Genomic DNA, 27855 nt, shown 5'->3' with positions numbered 1-27855 from the left:
CAGGTTGATGAACTTTACAACCTGCTGGAGAAAGAGTCTAAAAAATGCGCACAGCTAGAAGCACAAAATCGAGATTTGCGGGAAGAGTTGTCCACTGTTCGTGAGAGCTGTGAAAAACTGGAGAAGAGCAAATGCCAGCTGGAAGAAGAGGTGGCTAAGCTCAAACATCATATGGAGACTGACATGGTGGACTGCAGCCAGGCAGAGCAGTATAAAATAGACTTAGAAGAACGAGCTGTGCAGGGAAGAATACCAAAACTAGAGGTAGACTATCTGTTTTTTCAGGTAAGTGAATTTCTCACATGTGTCTGTAGTTGCTATTATAGATTTCTGTTATGGTCACCATTACGTGGGGTTTTATTTTTGTTGCTGGATTCCACGTGTTCGTGCTGTTTTCCTGGAGTGTGGTGGGAGAAGGGAGTATGGCTGGCCCAGCTTACTCACTGAGCAAAGCTGGGCCCTCAGAACTTGAGTATGTGCAATTCACTGGCAGGGAGAGATCAGCCCCTGAGCTCTCTGTTAAGCACAAGCTGAGCGGAAAGCAGTTCAGGTTTTGTTTTGTCTGAATGGTGTCATTGTTTCCCAGGACACAATGTGGAACCTGAGGAAGGCTATCAGGAATGATGTGAAAGCTGTTCTTGTTTGAATGAAGTTCCTGGCTTCACTTTAGTTTTAATATTGGGTTAGGAGATGATAATTACAGTCTTGATGGCCAATCTCTTCATCAATTTTTGTTCTCTGCCTCCTCTCTACCTCCTTCTCTGTCCGCTGTCTGCAGGTTGCTGAACTTTACCGTAGGCTGAAGAAAGAGTCTAAAAAATGCACACAGCTAGAAGCACAAGATCGCAGTTTGAGGGAAGAGTTGTCCACCGTTCGTGAGCACCGTGAAGATCTGCAGAAGAGCAAATGCCAGCTGGAAGAAGAGGTGTCTAAGCTGAAACATCATATGGACACTAACATGGTAGATCGCAGTCAGGCAGAGCGATACAAAAGAGAGGCAGAGGAACGAGCCGCACAAGACTTAAGACAAAAACTAGAAGAAGTCAATCTGGTTTTGCGGGAGGAGTTTTCCACCGTTAGTGAGAACTATGCGGACCTGCAGAAGAGCAAATGCCAGCTGGAAGAAGAGGTGGCTAAGCTGAAACATCATATGGAGACTAACATGGTAGATCGCAGCCAGGCAGAGCAATTCAAAAGAGAGGCAGAGGAACGAGCCGCACAAGAAGTAAGACGAAAACTAGAAGAAGTCAATCTGTTTTTGCGGGTAAGTGGATTTTTCACACGTGGCTGTAGTTTCTCTTATAGATTTTCATTACGGTCATCATTTTCTAGGATTTTATTTTTGGTGCCTAATTCCGTGTGTTAGTGCTGTCTTTCCTGGAGTGTGGTGGGAGAAGGGAATATGGTTGGGCCAGAGGGCAATGCGCCGGCTGTTCCCGGAATCGACATCTTGCCCAAGGTAGATTTCCATTTTGCAGGTTTTGGGCAGTATCGCTGCATCCTGGTCTTGTTCTCACTGCTCATCTTTGAATGGGTGTTGTAACTTACAGGAATCCTTTTCTCTATGCCCGAGACAGTGTTCTTTCATGAGTAGCTTTGATGAAAAATAGTGCTAAGAGGGGGGTTCTTTCTGAATGAAAAAATTATCTGGTGTGGTATTTCCAGGGTTTTGCCTTGATGGCTGATGGTAGTGAGGAGGCACGCTTGCCTCAATGAGTAAAACTGGGCTCCTGAAATTCAGTATGTGCAATTCACTAGCAGGGAGAGTTGTCTTTCCCTTTGCGGTTGTTGAAAGTGCATTATCTGCTTCAGACACAGGCACTTCCCCAGGACAGATTAGAAGAAGTCAGAGGCAGTCTTTATGATATGAGATACAGATTAAGAGATCTTCAATGCGAAATGGCCAACATGCAAAACAGCCATCAAGAGAGAAGTTTTCAACAAGAATCCCTGCGTGCGGAACTGGAAAGGTACAAAAAGCTGTATCTGAAGGAAGTCGACTTTAGAAAACGCCTAGGAAATAAACTGGAAAGGTGAGTGCATGCTTTTTTGGAGCGGTAACAAGATGCTATTTTTTCCTCATGCATTTTTCTCCTAAAATCCCTCTCCTACACCTCGTGAGCATTACGTCTGTAAGCGTAAGATGGCATATTTGTTAGGAAAGTACCTTCAGACCCTTCCCCTTCATTAGAGCTGTCTCTTTAGTGCTTCAGCAGTACCACTGATCGTGGCCTTCATAGGGCATCTTTGAAGTTCATTGAGTCTTTTTGTCAATCTCTAGTCATCTCCTCCTCTAATTCTGGGTATGAATTCAGAAAAGATAAATTTCAGGTTCCTTATTGCTTGAGTAAGTACAGGCCTTTCAGAGAACAGAATTTGATTCTGTGAAGAAAAAAGAAGAAAAAAGAAATTCTTTTTTGACTTCAGTTCAGCAGCGTGTCTGAGGTTGGATCTTTCCTTGGGAAAGGGAGAGTAGCTCAGAGTTGTTACACAGGTGATGTACCTTTCAGAAGAAGCTATGTAAACACGTGGCATTCACAGGCTGCTTTGAAGCCCTAATGCTGAGAAGTCCCAAGTGTTGGTAACTCTTGCTGCTTCTTGCAGGTAGTGTCACTTCTTAGAAGCAAGCTCCAAAAAACCTCAGATCAAGCAATGCTCTTCTTTTGGATGCTCTTAATCCCTTTCACTTTCAAAAGTTGAATAATAGTCATAGACCTGGAGGGTAACTTTGTGGAAGTGTTCCTGCCAAAGATGACCCTCTGTATATTTCTGACTGTTTCAGAGCTAATGAGAGACTAGCAGAAGCCAATGCTAAGCTCCTTCAGGAGCGCCGTAGGAAGAGATTACCAGTCATAAGCAGCAGTGCCAGTGAAGGTCTGTTTGAAAGTCCAGTTCAGTGTTCAATTGACCCAGGACATCTTGGCAATGCTTTGTCACTGAACACAAGTCTGTGTGTACAAAGAACCAGCCAAAGCACAAAAAGGGCCCCAGTGTGATCAAGAAACGGGGCTGAAGCCTATATGGAAAATACGGTAAGCATTTTGAAATAGTGTTCTCAACTACTGCTAAAGAGTATCCATAAGCAAAGTTACGGTTTTTAGCCTAAAGTTAGAATCCATTTATAGCTCCAAAGTGTATGGTCTAATATACTGAAACAACTGCTAATGATGACTTTGCTTCTGACAGGTGACTCAGGAGGAGGAAGTTCAGACCAAGCATCCTGGTCCTCAGCAGCCCTCCCTCAAGGCCAAGGAGTCTGATATACGGAACCGGCTTATATAGCAAGAACAACCTCAGCATGGTGTGACCAGCCCCCTCGCCCCCCCCGAAGCTTTTGAATGCGATATGAAAGTGTCTCCCCTTGACGCTTTATCAGTATGTAATAAAGTTAAATGTTTAATTTGCTGATCAAGTAAAGTTTGTGTATTATATGGCTATAGGTTTTGTAATGTCGATATTGAGTGAAGTAATTTAAGTTTTGTGTAAGTGTCAAACTGAATACAGAGGGCTTGATATAAGAAACGCTAGTGCCTGGGAAATATAAAGTACTTTAAGTCTGTGGAATTTAGGGGCCCCACTAAACATGAGTTAATTGTTTCACACTAGCCTTCTAAAGTATAACATTTCACACTATCCTTTCTACCTATCAGTTAGTTCAAAGACAGAGCCTCCCAAACATTTGCTAGCTTGAGATACTCCTTGCCTGCCCATCCTGCAATAAATTTTGCAGGAAGGTCGCCCTGTTCTAAATCTTTGCTAGTTAACAGAAGAATTATAGATATGGCTGGTTTCAGCTAATTGTGTAACCACTGGGGCGTCCAACTGTGCCAAAGGTGAAAAGTTTAAGAAGAGGAAGACTCGTTTCCTTCATCTTGAAGACCCCTACTCACAAGAGGAAGACTCATTTACTTCATCCTGAGCCCCTCGCCCATGACCACGGGGAGGCACTGCACATGTGCAAAGGACCTTTTAGCTCATTATAATACGAAGCCGGGATAGAGCATGAATATGTATAGGCGTGTAACTTTAGAGGATAAATGTAGCGGGAAACGACACTGAGGTGTGTGTCTTTGGTGGAGCAGAGACTCCCCTGCGCACCCAGTGCTGCTTGCTTATTGCCTCTTACCCTTAAACAATCTGAGTAAAATGTTTGGAATCAGTCGTGGCTAAGACTGAATTTTTATAACAAGTAGATGCTGGAGCAGAAAAGTCCCAATTCCCGAAAAGGAGGAGTGGTTATACTGAGACAGAATGTTTGCCTTCCACTGACTAATTCACAATGGGGGGAAGATGGCACTTTTGTGTTGCTAAGACCCAGCATTTAATTCCAAGCATTTTGTTCCAACCTGGCATTTAATAAACTGTGCAGTCTAGCGTGTGTCTTTGCGTACACGTTGGCTGGTTAATTAACACCAGGCTTAAGATGCGGTTTGAAGGAGCCCTTCTGTTTATGGCAAGGCGTTAACGTGAAGAAAAAATTCCTTCCCCGCTTCCTTCTTCTCGTCGCCGGGCAACGGCGCCTGCGCGAGGCGAGCCGTTGTGTGAGGCCGTGTCCGTGAGCCCATAGTGGCCGGCGGGAGAACGAGCTCCGCCCCCAGCAGCTGTACCGTGCCGAGGCCGCTCCCGCATCTTCGCTCGGGCCCTGGCACAACTCGTATGGTGCTTCCTGCCGTTGCTCCCCTGAGGCGGGCCCGTGGCCGCGTTCCTGCCGCGGCATGAAGAGGCTCTTCGGGTTCGGGAGGAAGAGGAAGGCGCAGCCGCCCGTCGGCAGCGCCTCAACGCCCCGTCCCGCCGGTGCGTACGATCTCCGGCAGAAGGACCTGGGCAAGCTGCACCGCGCGGCCGCCTGCGGCGACCTGGCCCAGGTGCGGCAGGGGCTGAAGAAGCACGGCGTGGACGGGCGGGACAAGGCGGAGCGGTAAGGGGGGAGCGGTGGAGGGAGGGCGCTGAGGCGGGATCGGGAGGTCCTGCAGTGCCAGGAGCAAGTGCAGCCCCCGGCAGCAGCTCAGCGGCGCTGGGGGCGAAGGGCCGCGGCAGTGCGGGGAGCGGGAGGGCCGCTCGTAGCCGAGCTCAGCCCTCGGCTGGGTGTGGGAGTCGGCCTTGCGCTGGCAGAAGCCCTTAAATTCGGCCTGGCATCCAGCTGTGGCCTTTTCCCCGGCCTTCTCAGTGCCCTCTTTGACGGAGTCGCCCTTCTTTGCCTGGGGCGCAGGAGTGGAAGGGAGCAGCCTGCCAAAGGCGAGTTGCACTTGAGCTGAGAAAGCTGCACTCCCTTAACTGAGGGTAACTTAAGGAGGGTTAAGCAGTGCGGGCAGGAAAGAGCCACAGAGCAGAATAAACGTGGGGTTTGTTGATGGTGCGTGCGCAGTTGCCTGATGTACCTCTTCTGACTGCGGTGTGGCAGCCAAAGCAAGAACCTGCTTTTAGGTGGCAGTTACTTTGTTCGGTACAGGTAGTCGGTGTCTTGGGCTGGAAGGTCCAGGCGGCAGCTTGCAGGAGAAGCTGCTGCTTCTGGCAGGTGTTATTGTGTGGGCTTTTGAGTCAAGCATAGCAAGTGCTTGGCAGTTGTATCTTCAGGAGGAGTCCTGGACTGCAGTGTAGCTCCTAGCGATCCGTCGTAAGCAGAAGGGATTCAGCTTCAGTTTCTGGGTCTTGTATGTGTCGACCCTTTAATGACTTTTCTGAAATGACTGAGAGTCAAAACTTTCGTGATGTTTGGAAGAGATCCTGGTTTTACCGGAGTAGCTCAGCTCCCTAGGCTGTCTGTCCTGAAGACTGGACTTCTGTCAGGCAGCTAGCTTCCTGCCTCAAAAAGACCTAGATGTGTAGGAGAAGCAGGGAAGAGCATGGTAAGCAGGCACTTCAGTAATGCTGGTGGTGTGCCTGAGTGTTGCCAATCAGTACTTGTTTATGCAGGTGTAGGTGGGGGATGCGGTTTTGAGGTGGACTGAGTGTGTTCTGTGCATATTCCAGGTGTCTGAGTGGAGGTGCGCAATGGCATTTATGGAAATAGCTGCTGAATGTTTCCGTGTTTCCCCTGTACCCTAAACCCTCCATGAGGGTTGCAGGCCCAGCAGTGCTTGTGGGTGTGATGTGAGTTGCGAGTGACCACCAGATGCAGTTGCTTTTCAAGAGTTTCATGGGGTCCTCCAATGACTGAAAGAGTTGATATCAGTGGAAATAGAAGTGAAGAATAGGAAGTGTGGGAAGTAATGGCTGAAATGTGTGCTTTGGTCATCTGAATATCTCGGTTCTGGTCCTTGGGACTTCCAAAAGCAAAATCCTGTACCAGGGATGGGGCAAGTATCACATGTGCAGGCTTCTTCCATAAAATGGGTCCTGTAGCCCATAGGACCTCCCAGAAAATGCACTTTGAACAACATGAGTTAGGAGCAGATGTTTTTTCAGAGGTGCTGTAACAAAGTCTTCAGCCTTGCAGAAAGAGATGTGCAAACCTCAGCCCAGAGTTGGAAGTACTGTAGGTGTGATGCTGGCTAGTCATGAATCCTGGATCAAAGCTAATTGCTAAGAGAGATATACCTTGTCAGCTGCGTGTCAGAGTGAACTCTAGAGCAGCTTGCAGCTGCTGGGTTATCTGCTCAAGCGCTGTTAGAAGCGTGTGCCACCAACCTGCAGTTTCCCTGTGGTCTCCCAGTGGCATGGTTTTGTGGGGAGAACTGCTCAGGCAGTTCTCTCCTACCCCATGGGTGATGAGTGTAGGATTGCAGCCCCAGGAGGAGCAAGGTCTGCCCAGGGTCCGCAGGGCTGGGTGGCAGAGCAGCTTTGGTGTTCTTGTGGGGACAGGCAACTGTGAGCATGCTGATGTTGTTCTCTGCCAGCCCGTGTCCTGAAGTGTGTCTTCTGTGGAGCTGAGCAGGCCTTGCTTCAAGCGGAGCCATCTCCTTCCCTGTTGGTGGTCTGAGGGGCTTGGTTGAGGAGGCTTGCAGCAAGGGTCTGCTGGTTTTCTGAAGGCTTTTCTGTTTGCAGAACCGACAGTAACTTCTTCACGTGTGTCATGTTTCATAGTGCTTAGTGGCAGTAGGAGCTTTATGAAGGAGTCCACGATCATCTGAACCAGTCCTGGTTAGCTTTCAGATACCATCAGGCAGTTGTTTCTTCAGAGGTGAAGGGTTCTGCATACTCACATGGGAATTTCTCAAAAGTTGTGGTAGTCATTCTTGCAATGCTCGAGTCTGTTCTCCCTCTGAGAAATAGCACCTTAGTAAGTGGACGCTGTGGAGACTTTTTGCCAGCCAGCCTCAGGCATTTGGTGTGCAACTACCGTTGCTGGTAATGGAATGAGAAGTCTTTTCTTAAGCTTGCTTTTTGCAAAGTGAAACTTGTGATCATACTGATTTATGACAGCCTGAAATGATTTCCTTAGTTGTTTGTCTGTGCTAATTTAATGTACTTTAACTTTTAGGACACCTCTGCATCTTGCGTGTGCAAATGGCCATGCGGATGTTGTCACATACCTCCTAGAGAACAAGTGTAAGCTAAATCTTTTTGACAATGATAACAGATCGCCACTGATGAAGGTACGTGCAATATGTTATGTTCTTGTAAGTGAAGCTTATCGATTATGCACTAAATGATGTATCTTGCCAGATTCCTTATATAGGCCTCTGTAGAGCCATGTATATTGCAATTGCTGTGGAATAGGCATATGTTAGTTAATCTTCGAGGATGCTGTTTTATTCCGCTATAGGGAAGCTGGAGGAATTGTAACAAAGTGGAATGTAAATGTTGGAAATTTTTCCCTTCTTGTGTGTTGTTGCCAGGCAGTACAGTGCCAGCAAGAAAAGTGTGTGGCTATTCTGCTAGAGTATGGTGCTGACCCAAATCTGGCAGATGCAGATGGGAATACTGCCCTTCATCTTGCTGTTATATCTCCTAATACATCTGTGGCAGGGCTATTACTTGAGCATAACGCCAATATTGATGCCCAGAATAAGGTAAATTTTTAGATTTGTTACAGAAGCTCTCTCGGAAAGTCATGTTAATGCTCATCTTGAGGGGGCTTTTTCACTTTGATTTTTAACTGGATGGATTTATATGTCCTATCAGGAGGGATGTACCCCGCTTATTCTTGCTGTCTCAGAACATCAGGAAGAGATAGTGGAATTTCTTCTTAAGAAAGGAGCTGATGTGCACGCTCGAGATCAGTGTGGAAGGTGAGGGATAGGTCAGAACTCTGCATGGGTCCCTTTAGTATTCATTAGGTTGCATTGATGAGAGTCATGGGCATGAGCTTTGGAAAAAAACTGGGGAGCCACACAGAAGGAGCTGTTTCCGTGTGACTTGTGAAAGCAAGTCTGCGCTTGGCTGCTCTCATACCTCAGTGGGTGATTTTTGCACTGAGGATTGCAAGGAGGTATTGTGTGTGGTGGCCCTTCTGGCAGGAAAGGTGCCATTAGCCCAGCAGCATTGCCTCAATTTGAAAACCCATCCCCTGCATAGCAGCATAGTTTGTATATAAGTATTGTCTATGTGGAAGCTTTGTCTGAAGCTTGAGGATTTAATTGGTTTGACTCCTTCTCTCATTTTATTGTTTCTGTTAATACTTAATGAAAACCGCACTTTCTTTTGTTCATTTTAATGTAACGGGGAAATACTTTTTTTTTTAGAGCAAATATGAATAAAAATAACTCTAGTGCCTACGTAATATTATCTGTTTCCTATAATATTTTGGACGTTTCAGAACTCCACTTATGACCGCTGCTTCTGGTGGGGAGCTTAATTTGATAAAAGCTCTTCTTCATTATGGTGCTGATGTTTCCCATAAAGACACTAATGGGTGGACAGCTGAGGATTACGCTGTTATCCATGGATATTCTAGGTAAATTTTCAACTTTGTCATTGGAATAAGTTGCCTGTTATCAGTGTCTGTTGTCTAAGTTGGTGGTTTTGGGGTAACAGCACCAAGGTTTAATGGTGTGTTGAGACCAGCCTCGAAGCTGTGCTCAGTAATGTCTTCCAATATCTATTGTTGCTGTGCTTAACGTTAACTCAGAATTGATGAAGATTTCCACCCAGAATTCTCTGATAGCTTTCAAATTTTGTTGTGAAGCTGGCATGTGCCCAGAATAAAAAAAGTGGCTGTATCCTACAGTTATCCAGAGGTGGAACTTGGCAAACTGAAATGGGGGTGAACCCTCTCCCCAGATCAGCACCTTTGTCCTGCCTGATTTCCCATACAATAAGTTCTGTGTGTGTTACCCTTAGTGAATGCATATGAGTATATGAATCCGTATGGCTATGAATATGTATAGGATGGACAATGAGTGGCTGTTCACTGTTCTGTTAAATGGTCTGTATAAATACGTGGTTACTTTTACCAAAGATATTTCCTTTCTTTCTCTATGTAGTCTCAGTAAACAGCTGTCAGAATACCCAGACTGGAAAAACACGGGAGAAGCTTCTGCAAGTGATGCACATAGCACTCAGCACCAGGCAGGAGCTTGTGACTTTATGCTGGGTGCACCCGCTATGGACAGAGGAGGTAGGATCCTTAACCATGGAGTAGCTCTTGAGGAAAATCAGCGTGTCATTTTCTTTAGGTGGCTTGTATTGTTAACACTTACTGTGTTCACCATTAAATTCAGTGGAGGCATGCAATGGATGGCACAGAAGGTCGTGTGAATGTGCTTATCTGTGGCTAGTTGGAGGTGCTTCTTGTCAAGCTGATTTGTGTGCTACATGTTCGTTTATAGGATTGTTGCCTTGTGCTTGTCAGGTTGCCCATCTGTGTAGGTTTTCCTCTCGAGAGAAGGGGGCCAGGGAAGGAGCTGAGCACGAGTGTTTTTGTTCTTCAGGTGTGCAATTTTACCTACAGATGGCCATTCATCTTGTGAAAATCCAATTGCAAAAGCAGTAGGTTTATCCTGAGTAGTTGTTCATGCTTTTGTCGTTGGGAAGCATCACATGAGTTAGCAGTAAGATAATGTGTCATGTTGATTTCCAGTGAGTATATATGTCTTTGTTTTAATATTAGTACTCACCTGCAATAAAATTTTGAGTGAGTCATCCTCTTTCTCACCATCAGTTACATTTTTTTTTTTTTTTCCATGTAGTTGATTAGAGACATACTCTAAGAAAAATTATCTTGGAACGGTAACTTTGTTAGCAACAACAATGTAGCATTTATGTTGTACCTTCTTGGACATTGCTTGATTTGGAAGAAAAACGATCTTTTTCGCCCACTTTCAGTAATTTTATTAAATGAGCTTTAGAGAATCCTTATTACTTTGTAACCTAGAAAAACAATTAAATTGCCTTGCGATCAAAAAATTAAGTTCTTCAGTGAGTTTTTAAAAGCTTTATGAGCTCACATAGCTGTTGTGGAATATTAGAAAATTAATATTTTAATGTAAATGGAATTTTGTCTCATCCCTTAAATCTCAGACCCTACAGTGGTGGTTTTTTTTTTCTTTCTGGATTTTCAAAGGTGTTATGTCAGCCCTAGCATACTGAATTACAGACTCTTTAGATTTGAAGTTAGAATTTCTTGGGCAGAAAATAATAATAATGATGCAATTTTTCTAAAGACAAGAGAGATTCAGATTTCTAGTATGACTACTGCTGCTGCTGCTGAACCCAGGACAGTCTACAGTGACAGTATCTGTTTAGGTACTGCACTGCATATTAGTGATTTGTTTCTTCAGTGTTTCCCTGAGTCCCTACGGAAACTCTTGGGTTTTCATCATAGAGTTCCTGGAAAAGAAATGAGTGCTTCAGTATGTTTTACATCTCCTGAGGTCAGGAAGAGTTGTCCTGTATGACCTTTTAAGAGAACTGGGAAATGGAAGAGGGATGAGAAACCGTCTTGAGGCCCCTTCTTCCCTCTTCAAGTGTGTTTTTTCGTAGGAGTCCTTTTGCCACATTCATTCCATGTATCTGTGGTAAAATCAATTTAAGCAAGAGTCCCTTCTGCTTCAAGACAGATGTTATGGCCTTGTCACAAAGAAATTGGATGTAAGGTAGCTGTAATAGAACCCAGAACCACACCGTTTTCTGACTTGAAATACAAAATTTTACTAAGTAGGATGAGTAGAGCAGGTGGATAGGTGATTTCTATTCTAAAACCTGTGTTTCACAACAGATAGACATGCACATGCACACAAACATGCATGCATGATACTCAGACAGTCAGTGCACCCGGTTTGGTTCAGTTCTGGCTTTCCCTATAGCCCTGGGGAAAGAGGATATTTGTTGTGACCACTTGTATCTGCATTCTGGCTGGTGGCATAGCTTTCTGTATGTGTTCAGCATGTTCAGCGTTCCATGTTCAGCATGGTCAACTCAATGCAAGCAGGACTTTTATCTTTAAACTGAGGTAGGCGGGGTCTGTGTTTGCATCAGTCACCAACTGACACAAGTTTCAAGATGAGCTGGTTAAAGGCAAGAAGTTCTGGGTTGCTTTTTTAGTAGGGATAATAAACGTGCTAAAACTTGTGATGAGTGAGTGTAAATAACATAATGGCTCCGAGTTGTGTGGTAAAGTGAGTACCAAAACCAAGATTTCCTTCAAAATTTCTCGTCAGTGGATCTCCAAAGTTTAGCTGTTGGTAGCTAAGGATTTTGGGGATGCTTAGAGGGAGGGATTTTAAGTGTGCTGTATGTGGAAAGCACGTTACAAATATGAAGGAATTACATTTGCAGTCTGTGCTAGGCAGGGGCTAGTCAAGTCGAGGGAAATACAAAGTTGACAGTAAATTTCTGCTAAACTGTTTCAGTATTTGAGAATACTGGAATATGAGTATTTTACACGGAGCAAGTAAATGAAGTTACAGTGTTTGATGCTGTCCCTTGAGAGTAGACTTCTGTAGATTGTAACTGGTTTTGTTCTAGTGCTTACAATGTAGAGTAGGCCGATATTCAGAGTACATTCTGCACTGCTATAGCTTTGTTGATGTACTGCTTGTGTTCTCCAAATTCGGGGAGTTCAAATTTATTCTGATATCATTGTTTCATCTGTCCTTCCCATGCCTTTTCCTAAATGGATATAGGAATGCCACAGTCTCCTAACCAGGCGTCAAGAATGGGAAAATCAAGGAAAGGTATTCAATGCAGTAACACTTCAAATGTGAAACATGTTTCAACAAATACAAACGTTAACTTACCTATGATGTTTATTATCCTGGAAGAGTCCCTGTTTTCATGGTTTTGGTTTTATAAATTAGATGTGAGAGCAAGCTTTGGGTGCTTTTTATTTGTTTGCATGTTTTGCACGGCTCCTTTATTATTGAGTATCTGCTTTGTGTCATTAATGGTAGTAAATTTCTTTCTTTCTTTATTTTAAAATATGCTCTTCTATTACTCCAAAATGGCAATGGACTTTAATTAAAGTTTGAAACAAGCAGCCCCCAGGGACTGCTTTTCTAGATTCTGTTTCTATGGTAGGGCATTAAGGTCCATGTGAAAACTAGCTCATGGACTTTCTGTGTTGACTTCTAGAGGACAATGTGACCTGGTTTTTGATCATTGCTTAAAGTTGCTATGCATTGAAATCAAAAGTTGGGATCACTTACTCATCTGGTTTGATTCATTATAACTGTACTAATTGAAAATATATCTGAAGCCACCTGTGAAGAGTTCGTAACTGAGTGCTGCATACTGTCCGCGTAGAGACAGATTTTTTTTTTTATTCAGCCTGGGAGGTTCACAGGTACATTAGACTGCTAGGAATGAGTGAGTTAACACCAACCTGTGGTATGTCCAAATAACTAAAATTTTCAAATTATTATTTGTTTGCAGTAGGCAACATTAAAAATCGGAGTCTGTGTTAGTATTTTTTCTGGTTTAGCTTGTTCTTGCATTGGAAGTTTCACAAGACATGTCTACATGACTTGTCCACACTGAACCACATACAGTGTATTTCATTGTCTGAAAGCCCTGTTCAGGTCAGGAAATGTACTCATCAAAATTCTCACATAAACCCCGTCTTTAGGTCAGACAACATTTCCGTGTTCATTTGTGGTTTACTGGTAGTAGAGGAGATGTCTTCAGGCATGATATGTCATTGTTTTCTTTTTCCTTTAATGATTTTGTCCATGACCTCAGTTTGGTTGTCATCCTGCTGACTTTATGGAAGGTCAGCAATCTCCTATTTCTAAGCAACTTCATTTTGTTACCATAGTTAACAAGAACTAGTTACTGAGAACTTGAGGAGCTCTGAAATAGCTCCTATGTGGAGGGTTTTTTTGTGGGTCTGATTTTGGTTTTGTTTTTTTTCTTCTGTCTTGGGAATTGAAGACCCCTTTTATTTCACCTTAGTTGTTGGTACTTGAGAGGTTTCAGCACTTTTAAGGCGGGGTTCCCATAGTTGAGATTTCTGTCGTACATGTGTGGTCTGCTAGAGTGCACTCTCATTGAATTTGCAAATGGCCCCAAGCTGTGGGAATCGGTAGATAAGCTTCAGGTTAGCGCTGTCATTCACAGGGACCTTGGCAAGCTGGGTCAACAGACTGTCAGGCCTGTCTCATGAAATTGAGCAAGAGAAAATGCCAAGTCCTGCATGTGGAAAGGAGCAACAGCCACTTGTCACAAAACGTGCTGGGACTGCCTAGCTGGAGAGCTGCTTTGCTGAAAAGGCCTGGAGAGTCTTGGCAGAGAGTGAGCTGAGAATGAGCCAGCAGCATGTCCTGGCAACTGAGGTGGTCAACAGTGTCCTGGGCTGTATTAGGAGCATCTTAGCCACGAGTTTGGGGAAGGTGATTGTGCACCTGTACTTAGCACTCCCTGGGTTGTATTCAGCTCCCTAGGTGTAGTTCTGAGCCCTGCATGCAGGAGGGGCTGGACTCTTGTTCTGTCCGAACAGTGAGCAAGTTCAGTGGAGGGCTTTCAAACTCACCAGGAGCAGGAATGCTTGCCTTTCAAGGAGCGAGTCAAGAAACTGGGCTTGTTCAGCCTAGAGAAGAGGTGACTTTGAAGGGGACCCAGCAGCAACTTCCAGGAAAAGGCAAAGTCAGGTGCTTGCCAGTGGTGCATGATAGGAGGCAAAAATAAAAGAGTCGTAGGTGGAAATGAGAGTTTCTAATTGGGTAGGGGCTGCTTCACCATGATAAGTAAGGACAGTACAGTTTCCCTCCTTGGAGGTGTTCAAGACCAGACTGGTTTAAAGCTTTAAGCAACCTTATCTGACCTCCTAGCTGAGCCTGCTTTGAGGAGGCAGTTGGCTTAGAGGCATCCTGAGGTCCCTTCTAACCTGATTTATTCTATGATCCTACATGCAAGCTGCCTCATAACACTGATGAAAGCTTGGAGTATAATATAGAATGCCCTGGCTACGCGCCTTTTATCTGTTGAATACCCTTTTTGATGCAATGTAGAGAACTGCTGGTGATTCTTCCACCTGAGAATAAGCTTTAGATTTTGATTATGCTTTTTGATTTTATTTACCTTCTCTGAATAATCTGTAACTGGGTAGAGCAGCAAATCTTGGTATTATATAGCATAATGTATGCATAATGTTATATCAGGCAGTAAAATCTCTGTACGTGATATGTACTCATGTGTAATATCTGTAATTCAGTGTTAGGTAATTTACTAGCTGTCTTGCTAAGCCACCAACATTTTGTCAATTGTTTACAGATGCAGTATATTCATGCTATGGGGGGTTTTGGGTGTGTTTGGTTTGTTTGGAGTTTTGTTGTGTACATAGCTTTTGGTTGGTTTTTACCTTAGAGATGTTTCTTAAACTTCTGGGTCCAAAGGGGATACAACTCTTACCTTTTTGGGGTGTTTTTTGTTGTGGATTTTGGGGTGTATTTTGGTTGTGGCTTTTGTTTTTGTTTTTGTTTTTTTTTTCTTTTTTTTTAGTTAATTTAACATTAATATGTTATTAGTTTAGTATAATTAGTGTATGGTATTTGTTTTGGAAATGCATTTGGTGTGGCTGTCTTGTGTTGAATTGACTACCCCAAACTTCATACTGCTGTGACCTGCAGAGTTGTCCCATGTTAAATGTTTATATTTTCTGGTTAATTGTTGGCATGCCAGATCTAATTTCAACTTGTCACTTAATGTTTGAACAGCAATGGATGCGTTTTCCCAAGGAGACTCAATAAGGTGAGACTTTAAAAATGCCACTTTAACACTTACCTGAGGAATGATTTGTGAGGCACAGTACTCATTTTGTCTTGCTTTTTAAGAAGCTCTGAGGAGGGGAGTGATGACAGTTGGCATACTTCTGAGGAGGAGGAACTTGATTTTACCCCCAAGGTATGGTGTGTTTACAAGCAAAATGTCCTGTAAAAATAAATGAGTTGAAGGCAAGTTTTCTCTGGGATTGACAGAAACTGCGGTTCTAGCCAATATTGTTTTCTGCTTAGATGCAGTCTGTGGCCTGGCAGCCTTTCTTCTGCTGTGAGCTTTTCCTAAAAGAGCCATAGCTGTGGCAGACCATGCAGTAGATCTGTGGGTTGTGGCAAAAGAGCCAAAGAGGTGATGAGATAAACAACCACACTCTTTTACTTGTTCATTTGAGTCAGATTTGCAGACCCTAAAAGTCTATACATTACTATTATAACTTGTTCTGTTCTTCTCTGAACATTGTTATTGTTTCCTGTGAATTTGGTGATAAACCCCTAACTGTTAAAGAAGAAGGGCATTTATTTATCAAGATGTACTGAAATCCTTCATTACCTAGTTCTCCTTTCCTCTTCATCAAGCTCCTTAAGAACACTCAATGGATGGGTTACTCGAATGGGTTGTCTTTTTTTCTTCTATGATATGGCATGTCATGCTTGCACGTGATCTCTCACTGCATGTTTTCCCTCTGTTGTTTTGAATGCTCAGATAGCGTTGCTTTTGCCAGCTACAAGCTCTCATGCTTATTGTTTAGCCTAATGTTGTGAAGAATTATCAACTCCGCAGTGATGTCTGGAGCATCTGTTCTGTTGCACTGGGCTTCTGCAGTGATGAAGAACTTGAGTGTGGAAGTTCAGTTACTCCTTTTAGTAATGTTGGAGATGCAAGCATGTTTAGTTTTAACATGATTTCCTTTTCTTGCCCTGATTTAAATAGAAATATTGCAGTTTTCTGGCATTATTTTGAAATGTAGGGATATTTTGGGAAGTGTACTTGCAGGTACTAATTTATGCATCAAGTCTAGGAGTCTCAGCAGTTACTTGTGTTTTGCACATTGGCAGGGAAGCATTCTGAAACTGTGATCTTAAATATAGCTGAGTTTTACTTAATGATTACATATACTGAAACCAGGTTTTTAGAACTGTTATGCATGTCTATATAGTTTTGGAAGTAAGTTGCAAAAGGGTGCTTGCACAGTGGTTTTGGTGAAATACTCACTAAATTGGATATGTGAAGAGTGTTTGTGTAGTAGGAAGTATAGGATGAAGCCAGCACGAGAGCTCCATCAAAATGCCAGCCTGATTTTATTTACTGTTCAAGATTTGATGTGAAAAAAGGATTTGTTGTTATTACTGTGTATAAAAAAAAAAAAAAAGGAAACCCAAACAAAACAACAACAACAAAGAGTAAAAAACCAGACTTTTTTTTTTTTTTTTCCTTAAATATATCTTTATTTACAGAAGCTGCAGAAGCCAAGCTTGACACTGTTAATGAATGCTTCCCAGCAGTACAGGAAAAACAGTAAGCTATTTGGAAAAGACTGCATGATACACTGATATATAAAAGTAGACTTGCTAAGGAGGTGGGTTTGAATTGTTGGGGTTTTTTTCTGTAGGTTTTTTTGGTTTTGTTTGTTTGTTTTGGGTGTGGTGTTGGGTTTTTGTTGTTTTTTGGTTGTTGGTTTTGGTTTTGTTTTTTTTTTTTTGCCATCGTAGCTGAAAAAGTAGCATTTTGAAAACACAGGACTTAGTCATTTCAGGAAAAAGTCATATCCTTAAAATGAAGATATTAATCCCCTCCTAAGTCTTCGTTCCAAGATGACTCGTGTGCATTAATCTGGTAACGTGCCTATTACTGTTTACATAACTCCTTTTGTTCACATGCATTTTTCCTTTTCTTGTGCTTAAAAGATGGTAATGGTTCTAGAATTGAAAGTCTTAAGTCACCAAAGAAATGCCTGAGAGAAAGAACCCTGTCAGATGCAAATGCAAGGAAAGGAAAATGTGGACAATTACTGATTCAAGATGTGTCAGATGGAAAAAGCCTGGAGGAGGAGGAAGAGGAATACGATGACAAAGATAATGGAGATGAGGAGGGGGGTTATGAAGAGGAAGAGGAAGAAGAGGATGAAGATCTTACTCAGGCCGAGAAGGAGGAGGAAGATCTGGAAGATGAAGAAACTCAGTCTAATGGCATAGTGGAGGAGGAGCAGGGTGAGAAAAAAGAACCTAAAGGGGAAATGAATCAGAAACTGGAGTACGTTAGTAGTGCCAAGTATGAAGGGAAAGCTTGGTGTGAAGCTGAAAATGTCTGTGATAACGCTGTAAGTAAACAACTTGATGAAAAGGTGGAGGAAATCTGTTGATACCCCTGTGTCTTTTATAGGTGGATGTTATGAAAGGTCGCAAGAAAATGTAACTGCCATGTCTCCAAAGATAATGAATAATGAAGTATCTTGCAAGTCAGTACCAAAAGAAGCTGTCTTTCAAAATGTAAATAATTTGCAAGATACACAAGAAAGCTGGAACAAGAAAAGCATGATCCAGAAGAAGTTTCACAGAAATGCTGACTCCTGTTTTGTAGACTCTGAAATGACAAACTGGAAAAAGGAGATACCTCAGCCTCTCTCAGGTAGCTGTGGTCTGAAGGAGAAAAAGTCAAGGTTTGGTGATGGCTTTGAAAATGGTGATAATTCTTGGGTAGCAGCAAAAAACCCAAGGCTTGGAAGTCAAAGACCAGACTCTGTTGTTCTTGAATGTGTGGATGATGAAGATACTGAAGAAGAGCAATGTGAAGAAGTAGATGGTGAAGTCTGTGAAGCACTGAAACAAGAAAGTGAAAACTTGTGCTTAAATAAGCGTGAAGAAAATTTAAAAGCGGCATTTTACTCGAGCACCAAAGTGAGTATATAGGGATGATTCAATCACAATGTTATTTTCTAAGGGTAATATAGGTAAGAAACAAATGTTAAACTGGAGTTCTATTAATACTATTCTTCGCATATATCAGTCTTTTGATTATCGTTTTTTGATATTAGGGAATGTCTTACTCCCAGGCAAAACAGTTTCTCAGGTATAAGAATACTATCGGAATATTTTTTATTTTATTTTTTTTTTCCTATTGGTTACAGTGGTTTTGTGGGGAAAAAGAATAGGCAGTCGTCTTTTTTGGGATTCAGCTGAAGTTTTCTCAGTTGTATGTGTAGATTTTATCTGTGAAGATTTACTGCTATTTAGTAAAATTCCTTGTGTGATGGCTGAAATTGAGGAAACTTCTTTTTGTTTAAATAGGATTGAGAGCAGAAAGCTAATGATTGTCCTGAGAGGAAAGTAGGGGAAAAGAAGGAAAATGTTCCAGAATGATCTAACTTAAAGCTAGTGTTAGACTGACATGAGGAATTCTTCTCAGGGGCTTTGCAGAACCAGGCATGAGTCTGTCTGGCGTTAGGCACTGCTGCCTGCTCATACAGATTGCCATGGAAAACTTGAAGGCCTTGTAGAAGAAAGCTCAAAGTTTCCCATTTGTCTTAAACAAGAAAAGGATTTTTCAAGTAATCAATAGGTGGTGAAAAAGATGCTTTTTCAGCCCTTTGCAGTGTTTTGGTTGATCTTTTTAGGAGGAATCGTCTGAGTGGGATGGCAAGGAGGAGGAGCAGGAGAAGCAAGATGTTGGTGAGGAGCTACAAACTGCAGTTGTTGAGGGTATGAAAAATTCTGCTTGTAATTATAGCCGTCAAGTCCGCAGTGCTTCAAAAGACAATGTTGTTGAGAGAAATGAGTTTGTGAATACTGATGGCAATTCCTTTATAAGTATTAATGCACAGCAAATGAGCTGAAATGGTGATTGACACTGAGAAAGCAAATTATCTTCTTGCCTGTGAGTCCTCATGCTCACTGGCAGAGAAGGAAAGTAGTTTTGTGCCGTTTCATTTATTCTTGAAGTGAAATTCTAGCTTTGGATTCCAAATGATGCTATATGAAGCAAGTGGCATTTTTGCTTTTGTTATGCTCTCCCTGAAGTGATCTGAACAAAATATGGAGATGAAAAAGAGGACTCGAGTGCCTTGAGTGTGACAGTAACATTCGTCTTTCTGGCCCATACAAGTCAGATTAAAAAGCTGTGACTGCTCTTGGCTGAAGCCTGTGAAAGATTTTAGTCAAGCTGAGAGAAAGCTGTTCTGTTCCAGTGCCTCACCTTGTCCAGTTTTCAAATGCATAGCATCTCTCCAGTGCCACGCTTGTGTGTGCTTGAAAGCATTACCAGCTCTGTCAGAGCTGAGCACTTGGTACTCACCTCGGGTCTCAGAGAAGGGGAAGGCACATTTTTAAATGGCAGTGCTCTGAGAAGGTTCAGGGTAGCAACCCTGTGTCAAGGAGGATGTTTCCTGGTAGCAGGACAAAAGGAGCATTGTTTGTCGGTGATTTTAGTGTTGTTAGCTTGAGGATGTTTTGGATAGTGTTTCAACAGTACTTCCTGTACAGTGGAAAGTCGTAGTGAATGCCAAATGTTAGAGCTATAGGCTGGAGAGCAGGTGACTTGAACTGTGTGTACCACAGGGCAGCAGCGTGCTGGGGTGTCTTCAGGAATGTTACCTAAACATGTTTTGGGTGTTGCTTGTAGCTGTCAGCTGTTGTGCACAGTCATCTTCTGCCGGAAAGGAGGCAAGAGGAAGTGGTTACGGAAAGGGAATACCATGATGTGGCTGGGTGAGAAGAAACCCTGGAATAACGCTTCTGAGTTTGTCCTCAACAGTAGAGCCGCTGTGCATCTTTTGGATGCAGAGCTTGAATGAGAGGGAAAAGCAGAGTGAAATAAAACAAAATAATCAGTGTCTCCCTTTTCACCTCATTTTTAGGTGCCCTGACAGGAGTGGAAGCGGAGGAAGATGCTGACTCTCCCTGGGATTCTGAGGTACTTCCTGAGAAGAGCATGGGGATTCCCACCAGGGTGGGGAGTGGGAGGGTAGGAATAAGATCCAGAAGCACTTGAGAGCTCGCTTCTGACTTGTGCCCTACCACCGATGAGGCTTCTTTCCTCTTTTTCCAATTCTGCCATATCTTGGTAACTGGGGCCCCTTGAAATACTTCTGCTGTAGGCCAGCTGTTTAGTTAGGATTGGGATAAAGCTAGGTGAACCTGATGACATGGGCCTCATAGAAACTGGCTTTTGAGTTTGGTTTCAGTGTGAGGTATCCCTGCCTGTGGCAGGGGATTTGGAACTAGATGATCTTAAGGTCCTTTCCAACCCTAACTATTCTATGAGTCTATGATTCTAGTATAGTATTGAAGCAGTGAAGTTTCTTGGTGCTTAAAGTAGTCTGAGCTTTTCACAAGCGTTGGCAGGATTTTTGTCCTTTCACGGTACAGGTCTGTTCTGCTGACCTGGTGGCCCTTACAGTCTACAACCTAGATGGTTAGATGTTTCTGAATAGATTCTCTCTAGCTTTTGCAGGTGTATTTTGTCCCTTTTTGAAAGGCATGTTCAAGAGAAGTACGAGACCTGCTGGCTATGTTTGCCCTTTTAGTTCTTTCTGTCTGTGGTGACGGAATGAAAGAAAACAGGCGGTCTGTAGTTAACCACTTGTGGCTTTTCTTATGAGGCAAATTTAAATCTTCCCTGCCCTCTTCTTAAAAATACAGGACTAAAATATTATTTTTGTTGGTTTTGTTGGGGTTTGGTTTTTTTCTTAGGTAGCCTTAGTTTCTGTAAGCTTTGCCTTGCTAGACTTCGTTCAGCCCAAATCACGCTTGCAATTGGGAGTAGCGATGTGTTCGCTCACCCCTGCAGGATATGTCCCTAGGGAGCATAAGCATGAACTTGAATGTCAGGTACAAGTTCAGTAGCAAAATTGTATCACCACAGACCTGCAGTTACTGGTTCACAACCCTCATCTTGAGTTGCCGTGTTAATTCTATTTCGTGGCTCTCCAGTTTGTCAAGGCTTGTCAACGTGACAGAGTAGCTTAGACGAGTTATGCGGTTTTTGCCTAAGGTCTGAAAACACAACTGCTGTGATTTTCCAATACACTATGTCTTGACGTGTCCGTTCCAAGTGTCTTATCAGAGGTTTTTGCATCCCTTAAGGTACTTGGTACCATGCTGTGCAAGATGGCTTAGCAGGAGGTTTTTGCATAGAAATGAGTTGAAAATGCATTTGTACCAATTCTAATGCATTTGTTTTTAGATTATAGAGACAGATTCCGGAAGTCTGAGAAAAGCATCATCTGGTGTGTTGTTCCCAGCTGCAGACAGACATGGAGCATGCTCTCAGGTTGCTTCAGGGGAGCACAATGGTAAAACTTCCCGGTGGACTAAATGTTTGGTTGTAATCATTTATAGGCTAAAGTGAACTTTTATGAGTGTCTGTCTTAGAAATGCTGTTAATGATGTATGCTATAGCAATGAAGTGCTTTATATTTGTTAACACCAGTTATCATAGCTCTTCCTTGTCAGTTTGTGAAGCAAGTTGTCTTGTTTGCATTGTGTGCATACTTCGGATGCATTTGGATTTTTCTGGATTGAGGTTCTTGTTGCCTACTGATGAAAGTATACGTGGTTTAGGACTGACCTTTCTGAAAACTTTAACAATTTTGATGATAATGCAGGAGAAGAAAGCTATGACCTGGATAAGCATTTTTTTTTTTTTTCCTTAGGTTATTATTTTCATAGCTTTCTCTTAGGAGCTAAAATTGTGACTAAAAGTTCAGGTTTTGTGGCTAAAGGTTTTTGTGTGTAGTTTGTGACACTGTCTCTTGAGCATCTTGAGCCTAGGATGGCAGGGGAAGTTTTGCTATTGGGATAGAACTCTTTTTAAAGGATTTCTCCTTTAACAAGCAGTTTGTCAGTCCTGTTTGTAGTAGAGGTACAGCAGAATAGCTGAAGAAGCAAATCCAGTTTTCGTTCAGTAAGCTAGAAGCAAAATGTTACAAGCTCCCAGGAGATTTTAAATCTACTTGTTGCGTAATTGTCATGGAAGTCTGCTTTGTATGATTCTAGTATTTAAGTTGAAAACCAGTGTTTAAAAAAAAAAAACAACAGCCAAACAAAAAACCAACCAACCAAAAAACCCACAGGAAAAAAAGCAGTGTATTAAGGGTGTTATAGTGATTATGGTAATCTTTCTAAGGTATTTCCATACTGGTAGACCACCAATTCTATGAAATCAAATACATTTTGATTTTTAATGATTTTTTTTTTTTAATATAAATTGTTTTCTGTAGAGCCATTCTTAGTAACATTTCTTATACTTTTTTCGTGAGAGGACTCAAACTAAAAGATGACTGAAGCAGAGATTGTGAGGAATAGAGGTGGGCGAGTGTTTAGAAGTTCTTTAATATTGGACAAAAATAAACAAAAATAATATTTGCAGATCGCAACCAAATATTTGTGTCTTTTGTTTTCTTTCAAGATAAACCAGAGTAATCTGACTAGCTTGAGTTTACCTCACTGAAATCATTTGTATAAGATTTCTGTGTCTGCTCCCATATATCTTCTGTTGTATCAATGGAAAGGAAAATACTTCTCACCGTTAAACACTTGTAGGATAATCATAGTGGTAGTGCTGTTGGACTGTTCATTCATGAACATTCATTCCTTAGAGCAGACTAGCTTTGGCTTTTGAAATAATCCTTTATGAAAGCAGGATTCAGATCCTCAGAAGGACTAAATATTTTCATCTTGTTCTGTTAACAAGCATGTTATTGCTTCGTATGAATTGTCCTAGTCCTGTGATTATTTTTTTAATCCAAGATGCACAAAGGGAAGTATGTATTGTCAGTTTCTTGTATACTAATACAAATGCTGTAGGGTGAGCTAAATTGAATGTCAGGTGTCATACTCTTGATGAAATAATGCTTGCACCTAATGCTTAGTTGTAGAAACTACTGATGTTGAATGGAGTAAAATATACCTTCAATTAAATAACACTTGACAAAACGTTTTTTACCTCCAGGCTTTTCAGAGAAATCCAGCAATTCCCAGGTAAATATTTGTTCGTGTCAGACCAACTACTTGTTCTGCTTATTAAATAGTACGTAGTTGCTTTGAATTTGGTTTGTTTATCATTGGATTGTGTCTTTTGTAGTTGAAGACTGCCGAAGCTGTTTCAGAAATAAATAAACCCTCTCCTAAAAATAGACAGGAGAAATCAGGTAACATTCGCTTCATGTGGTTCTGGGTTTTGCTTCTTCATCTTTCTGGACAGGAGTATTTAATAAAGCATCTGACTCATTTGTTTTGCAGATCTGTTGGAGGAATTTGGTTTAGGAGATGCAGAGAATATTGAAGGTATTCATAACAGTCTCTTTGTAGTGTTCTTTTATGGACATATTGTACTTGCATATTTTTTCCTAATATTAAATTAAAGGTTCTAGTAAGATATCCTGGGAGCAGCAGGTCTACTGAAATATGCATCTATGTTTGTGTTTGCTCTCTCCTCTAGTCTGCCATTCAACACTAATATTCTTCCATAATGTAGGCTTCCTCCCCCGTGACTGCTGTCATCTCCCCTTTTCAGGCAGTCCTGAGTTTTACTTTCTTTCCAATTTCACACACCTCCCTCCCCACCCCCTCAAAAAAAAACCCAAGAGCCCAAAACCAAAAAAAACCCTAACACCAAACCAAAGCAACTAAAAAAAAACCCACCCCAAAAACAAACCAACATGTCAAACCACACACACACCTTCTTGGTATTCCTGGTTCTCTGAGCATGTGCTGTGGCTGATTCCAGGCTAGGGATGTCCAGAAGCTGCAGGTGAGACAAAGGGTAATTCTTGGGATCATGCTGTAGCTGTACTTAGCAGGAATGATTACGATGTGCACATTACCGAATCCTGGGTGCCTGCCTGTGCCTAGTTCTGCTCCCTTGAATTCTTTTCCTTTTGTTTTCTGAAAGGATATTAAAAATCAGTGTGATGTCTGTGGACGTACTTTTCTTGGACTTCATCAGGCTCCAATACTTCTCGCCATGCCTTCCCGTTGACACTCCCAGAACTGTATGCTCAGTGAAGGGGGATCTTGTTGGTTCAAATTATCCAGCCACATTACAATTCTAGTAAGAAGGACAAGGACCTCTCTACAAAAACTATGTGTAACTATTGAAGGAAAGGAAGATGTTGAATTATGGAGGTTATGTGTATAGGAGCTCACGCATTTGAGGGGATATGTTATTTTTTGTTAAGAGTTTTTCTTACAAATATGATGATTCAAGATGCACTCTGAGTGTAAATAAGTAGTATTAAGTCATGCTGGTTGTAGAAATGTTTTTTTCGCTGTAGGTGAGTACTCAGGATCTAGCTCTCACATGTCATCATCAGCTACAAAAGAAGACATCAAGGATACCACTGAAAACTATGGAGTACAGGTATGTAAATGCAACTATTTTGAATTAGAGTCTGAATTGGTAAATCATATTCTACACTAAGGTAAAGAAAACATACCAGTCAGTGCGTAATGCTGAAAGGAGAGTCCTATAGATGAAGGCTGTATTGAAGTAAAGTTGGATACAGTCTTTTTACAGTAGGGTAAAATCCTTGTAATTATGTTGGAGACTTGCTTTTCTACTGATTTGTTTAGAGCCAGTTTGCTTAAATTTTGACTAGTGTTTTTCCTTTTGTGTGATACTGTGAATCTTTAGCATCTTTTTTTTTTTAATTATAAAAATTGCTCTCAAAATGTTTTATTTCTGTTACATAGTAAGGATGAGTTTGCAACAGAAATTACCTAGATTAACTGTAACTTCCTTTTTCTTGGAAACGTTTCTGTCTGTACCTGTTTACTTAAGGATAAATATATTTTAGAAACTACCAACTTGATACAAAAAGCAGCCTATGAAAATCAGGCTGACAGACCAGAAATTTCACACCCTGCTGAGAAGTCACGTAGTGCTGACAAGCAGTTAAGTCAAAAAACTTGGGAAGAAAGGTATGAAAAACTGTGGGTTGAAAATGAAAAAAGGGCGTTGAAAACAAGTTTTAAAAACATTACAGCAGAGCTGAAGCAACTGTTTGGTGAAATTAATGAAACTGGGAAAACTGCTTCCCTTGTGGAAGAAGTGTCAGAAGATGGCTTCAGTGAAGAATTGAAGAGTGCTGTTGTTTCATCTCCTGCAACAGAATCAAGTAGTAAGCTAGAAAGTAAAGATGATTTTGGAGATACTAAACTTATGTTAGGTGGAAAAGTACCCAAAATGGAAATTGTAATTCCGAGTCTTGGTGTCTTTCCTTATCAAAATAACTTAAATGCAAATATGGAAGATACCTGGAGTGCAGATGAAGAAGATGGGAGAAACGATAGAGATAATACAAAGATGCCTGTAGCAACAGGAGAGGAAAAGAAAGTGCCTGCAATGAAAATGGCAGAGAAGGAAAATGGACCTAGTAGTAATGTAGAGGGAGATCCTGAATGCTCCCTGAGACATAGCTTAAAATCAGATATTTTGGATGACGTTTCTAATGCTCTTCCTAAAATAAGACCTGTTTCTACAAGTGACGAAGATGCACTTTTTGCAACAGAAAGGAAGCGTGGAAAAGTCTCTGGATTTAATGAAGATCTTCCCAGCAACTACCTTTTGGACAGTAAAAATATAGGAGAAAGAGAAATTGAAAGTCCTTTCGCAAATGCTCAGCAATCACGTGGCATGCTGAAAAGGAATCTTGATGAGCAACTAAAACAAGATATGGAAAGATTTAAGAGTAAGATAGGAAGGCTGCAAATAGTATTCCTGGCTTTGGAGAAAGAGAAGGCAGAGCTGCAAAAAGAGGTAGAAGTTCACCTGCTACCCCTTATTCTTCAGTCTTTCTCCATATCAATGGTCCTGTTCACTTTAGCTATTAATCATTAAGGGAAGATGCTTTGTGCTAATTGGTTTTTGTTTTAATGGAAATACATTACTTATCGATTAATAGAGCAGCGGAGAGTTGTCCTCCCCAGTTTTGGAAAACACAGAATACATTATTGTTCCATTTTAACAAAAGGTGGCACTCAGTTGCAGTGTGAGTAAAAGAAATGCACAGAGTTACATCAGTTCTGATTCTGAATCAGAGAATGAAAATAGCTTCTGAACAGGGTCTTGACTAATCTATTCATTTGCTGTGATTTCTGCATGGTGTGTCATCGTTGCCCTTCACTAAAATTCCTGTTTGCTGTGAAACCATTTCTGGTTGTGGGTTTGGGATCCTGCTTTGGCCCCCATTAGAGAAGCAGTAGCCCAGCACACTTGCAGTTGATTTTCCTCTGTGCTTTTACAGCTAACATTCTGCAGTCATTCAAACTCTTTATCCATCTGTAATGTTTTAATTTTGTTGTTTATGTTTTGATACACACTATTGTTTGCTTTTTACAGGCTGTGTTCTTGTTACATCTTTAATCATGAGTGAATTCAAAGTACTTTCAATGACTTAATATACTCTGTAGTGTGATTTTGTGACAGTGCTTCTGTTATGAATACTTCTCTGTATGAATTAAAAATGTCATTTTTCTTTTTACATTATTTTCAAGGTAAACCCTGAATCTATCTTGACTATTGTGTTTCTCTTCTAGAAAAACTAAGAAATATATAAATGTGTTTTTGTAGGTTGAGAAAGAAAAAGGCAAAGAAAGATGTTTAAAAATGCAGGTGATGGCAAAACAAGATGACCTTGATAACTTAAATACACCACCAAGCAGCACTGCTGATCAGCAAAGGAAACAGAAGCTTACTCTAAGGAAGAATGAGTGTTTGAAAATGGAGAATGAAAGTGCTATAGAAGAAGAGGACAAAAAGAATTTTTCATCTGAGAAGAGGTCAAAACTGATTAAAATGCCAATGAAAGGGTAAACTTATTTGTAGTACTACTTAAGGATCTTTTAGAGTTTCTGATACTGTAGTAGCTGAAGTAGTTTTGTCAGTGCTGAAAGCCATACTGAGTAGTCCACTGCTTCTAAAACATCTAGAGGAAAAAAAATTAGAAAAAACTAAGCTTGTAACACAGGTTCAGATTTATTGCCTACTTTAGAAAAAAAAAAAAATCCTACGGATTTCCTTGTCAGTCCTAAGGCAAAATGTGTCTTCAAAACCAAAGCTGAAGACTGGAAAAAAAGACAGTGATTTTTATAGGAAATGTCTATCCAGAAAAGAAAAGTAGGAACTTGTAGTTTACTTTGCTTTCTGCCTTTTCTGGGTGATTTTAGTTATCTTCATGCAGTTGGTGTTTTCATTAAGTTCAAATGCTCTTTGTCAGGAAAAGGGAAAAAAACCTACCAAACCAATCTCAAAAGTTTGAAGAAGGGAGATGTTTGTATGTAAACCAAAGCAGGAGTTTTTTTCCTGTTCGTCTTTCAATGGATTCTGCTCTCTAGAGGATATTAGATATGTTCCAGCTTACCTGAATCTAGCTCAGGTTCCACGTTTGCCACTCATTCGTAAGGAAGGTTTTTTTAATACTTGTATCTTCTGTCACCTTTGGAGTTAAGTCAGTTGTTTCTGGACATAATTTAAGTATGTTACTCAATTAGCGATTGTCTTTCCATTTCCACTTAATGTAGAAAACTTGCTCTGAATGCAGAAGTTGCAAAGAAAAACAAAAGATGGACTTTGAAGAAGGCGGCTAATCAGCAGTTGAGCTCTTCCAGTGGGAATAATTTTCAAGTACTGGATGATAGCACTTCCAGTGAGACATCTCAAGACGAAGGAAGGTACTGAATATAAGGAATGTTATAAAGAAACCTTACTTAATGATAAAAGTTGACCTGAAAGCTAAAGCTAAGCTTTTAAAAACCTGATGCCTGTATT

The 27855-nt window shown here is 41.4% G+C and overlaps 1 protein-coding gene across 1 annotated transcript in view; it reads left to right on the top strand.

Moving 5' to 3' along the window:
* Window positions 1-4715: 4715 nt before the first annotated feature.
* The window catches only part of LOC308217413 (uncharacterized protein), a gene marked incomplete at its 5' end in the record, with an annotated part of 54753 nt that continues 31613 nt past the window's right edge, over window positions 4716-27855 (top strand). The window contains 25 exon segments of the mRNA XM_080610473.1: window positions 4716-4918; window positions 7421-7535; window positions 7779-7952; window positions 8065-8171; window positions 8699-8836; window positions 9366-9499; window positions 12006-12056; window positions 15033-15066; window positions 15150-15219; window positions 16548-16608; window positions 16998-17443; window positions 17445-17987; window positions 18704-18864; window positions 19708-19838; window positions 19943-19998; window positions 20778-20915; window positions 21271-21379; window positions 23038-23066; window positions 23170-23236; window positions 23328-23372; window positions 24362-24447; window positions 24868-25845; window positions 26659-26667; window positions 26701-26897; window positions 27609-27758. Of these exon segments, the coding sequence (XP_080466599.1) occupies window positions 4716-4918; window positions 7421-7535; window positions 7779-7952; window positions 8065-8171; window positions 8699-8836; window positions 9366-9499; window positions 12006-12056; window positions 15033-15066; window positions 15150-15219; window positions 16548-16608; window positions 16998-17443; window positions 17445-17987; window positions 18704-18864; window positions 19708-19838; window positions 19943-19998; window positions 20778-20915; window positions 21271-21379; window positions 23038-23066; window positions 23170-23236; window positions 23328-23372; window positions 24362-24447; window positions 24868-25845; window positions 26659-26667; window positions 26701-26897; window positions 27609-27758 (4232 nt within the window).

This window comes from Psittacula echo (genome assembly GCF_963264785.1).
Source record: "Psittacula echo genome assembly, chromosome: 1".
Classification (NCBI taxonomy): Eukaryota; Metazoa; Chordata; class Aves; order Psittaciformes; family Psittacidae; genus Psittacula; species Psittacula echo.
The sequence above is the reverse complement of the archived record's forward strand: the minus strand, read 5'-3'. Positions and strand labels throughout refer to the sequence as shown.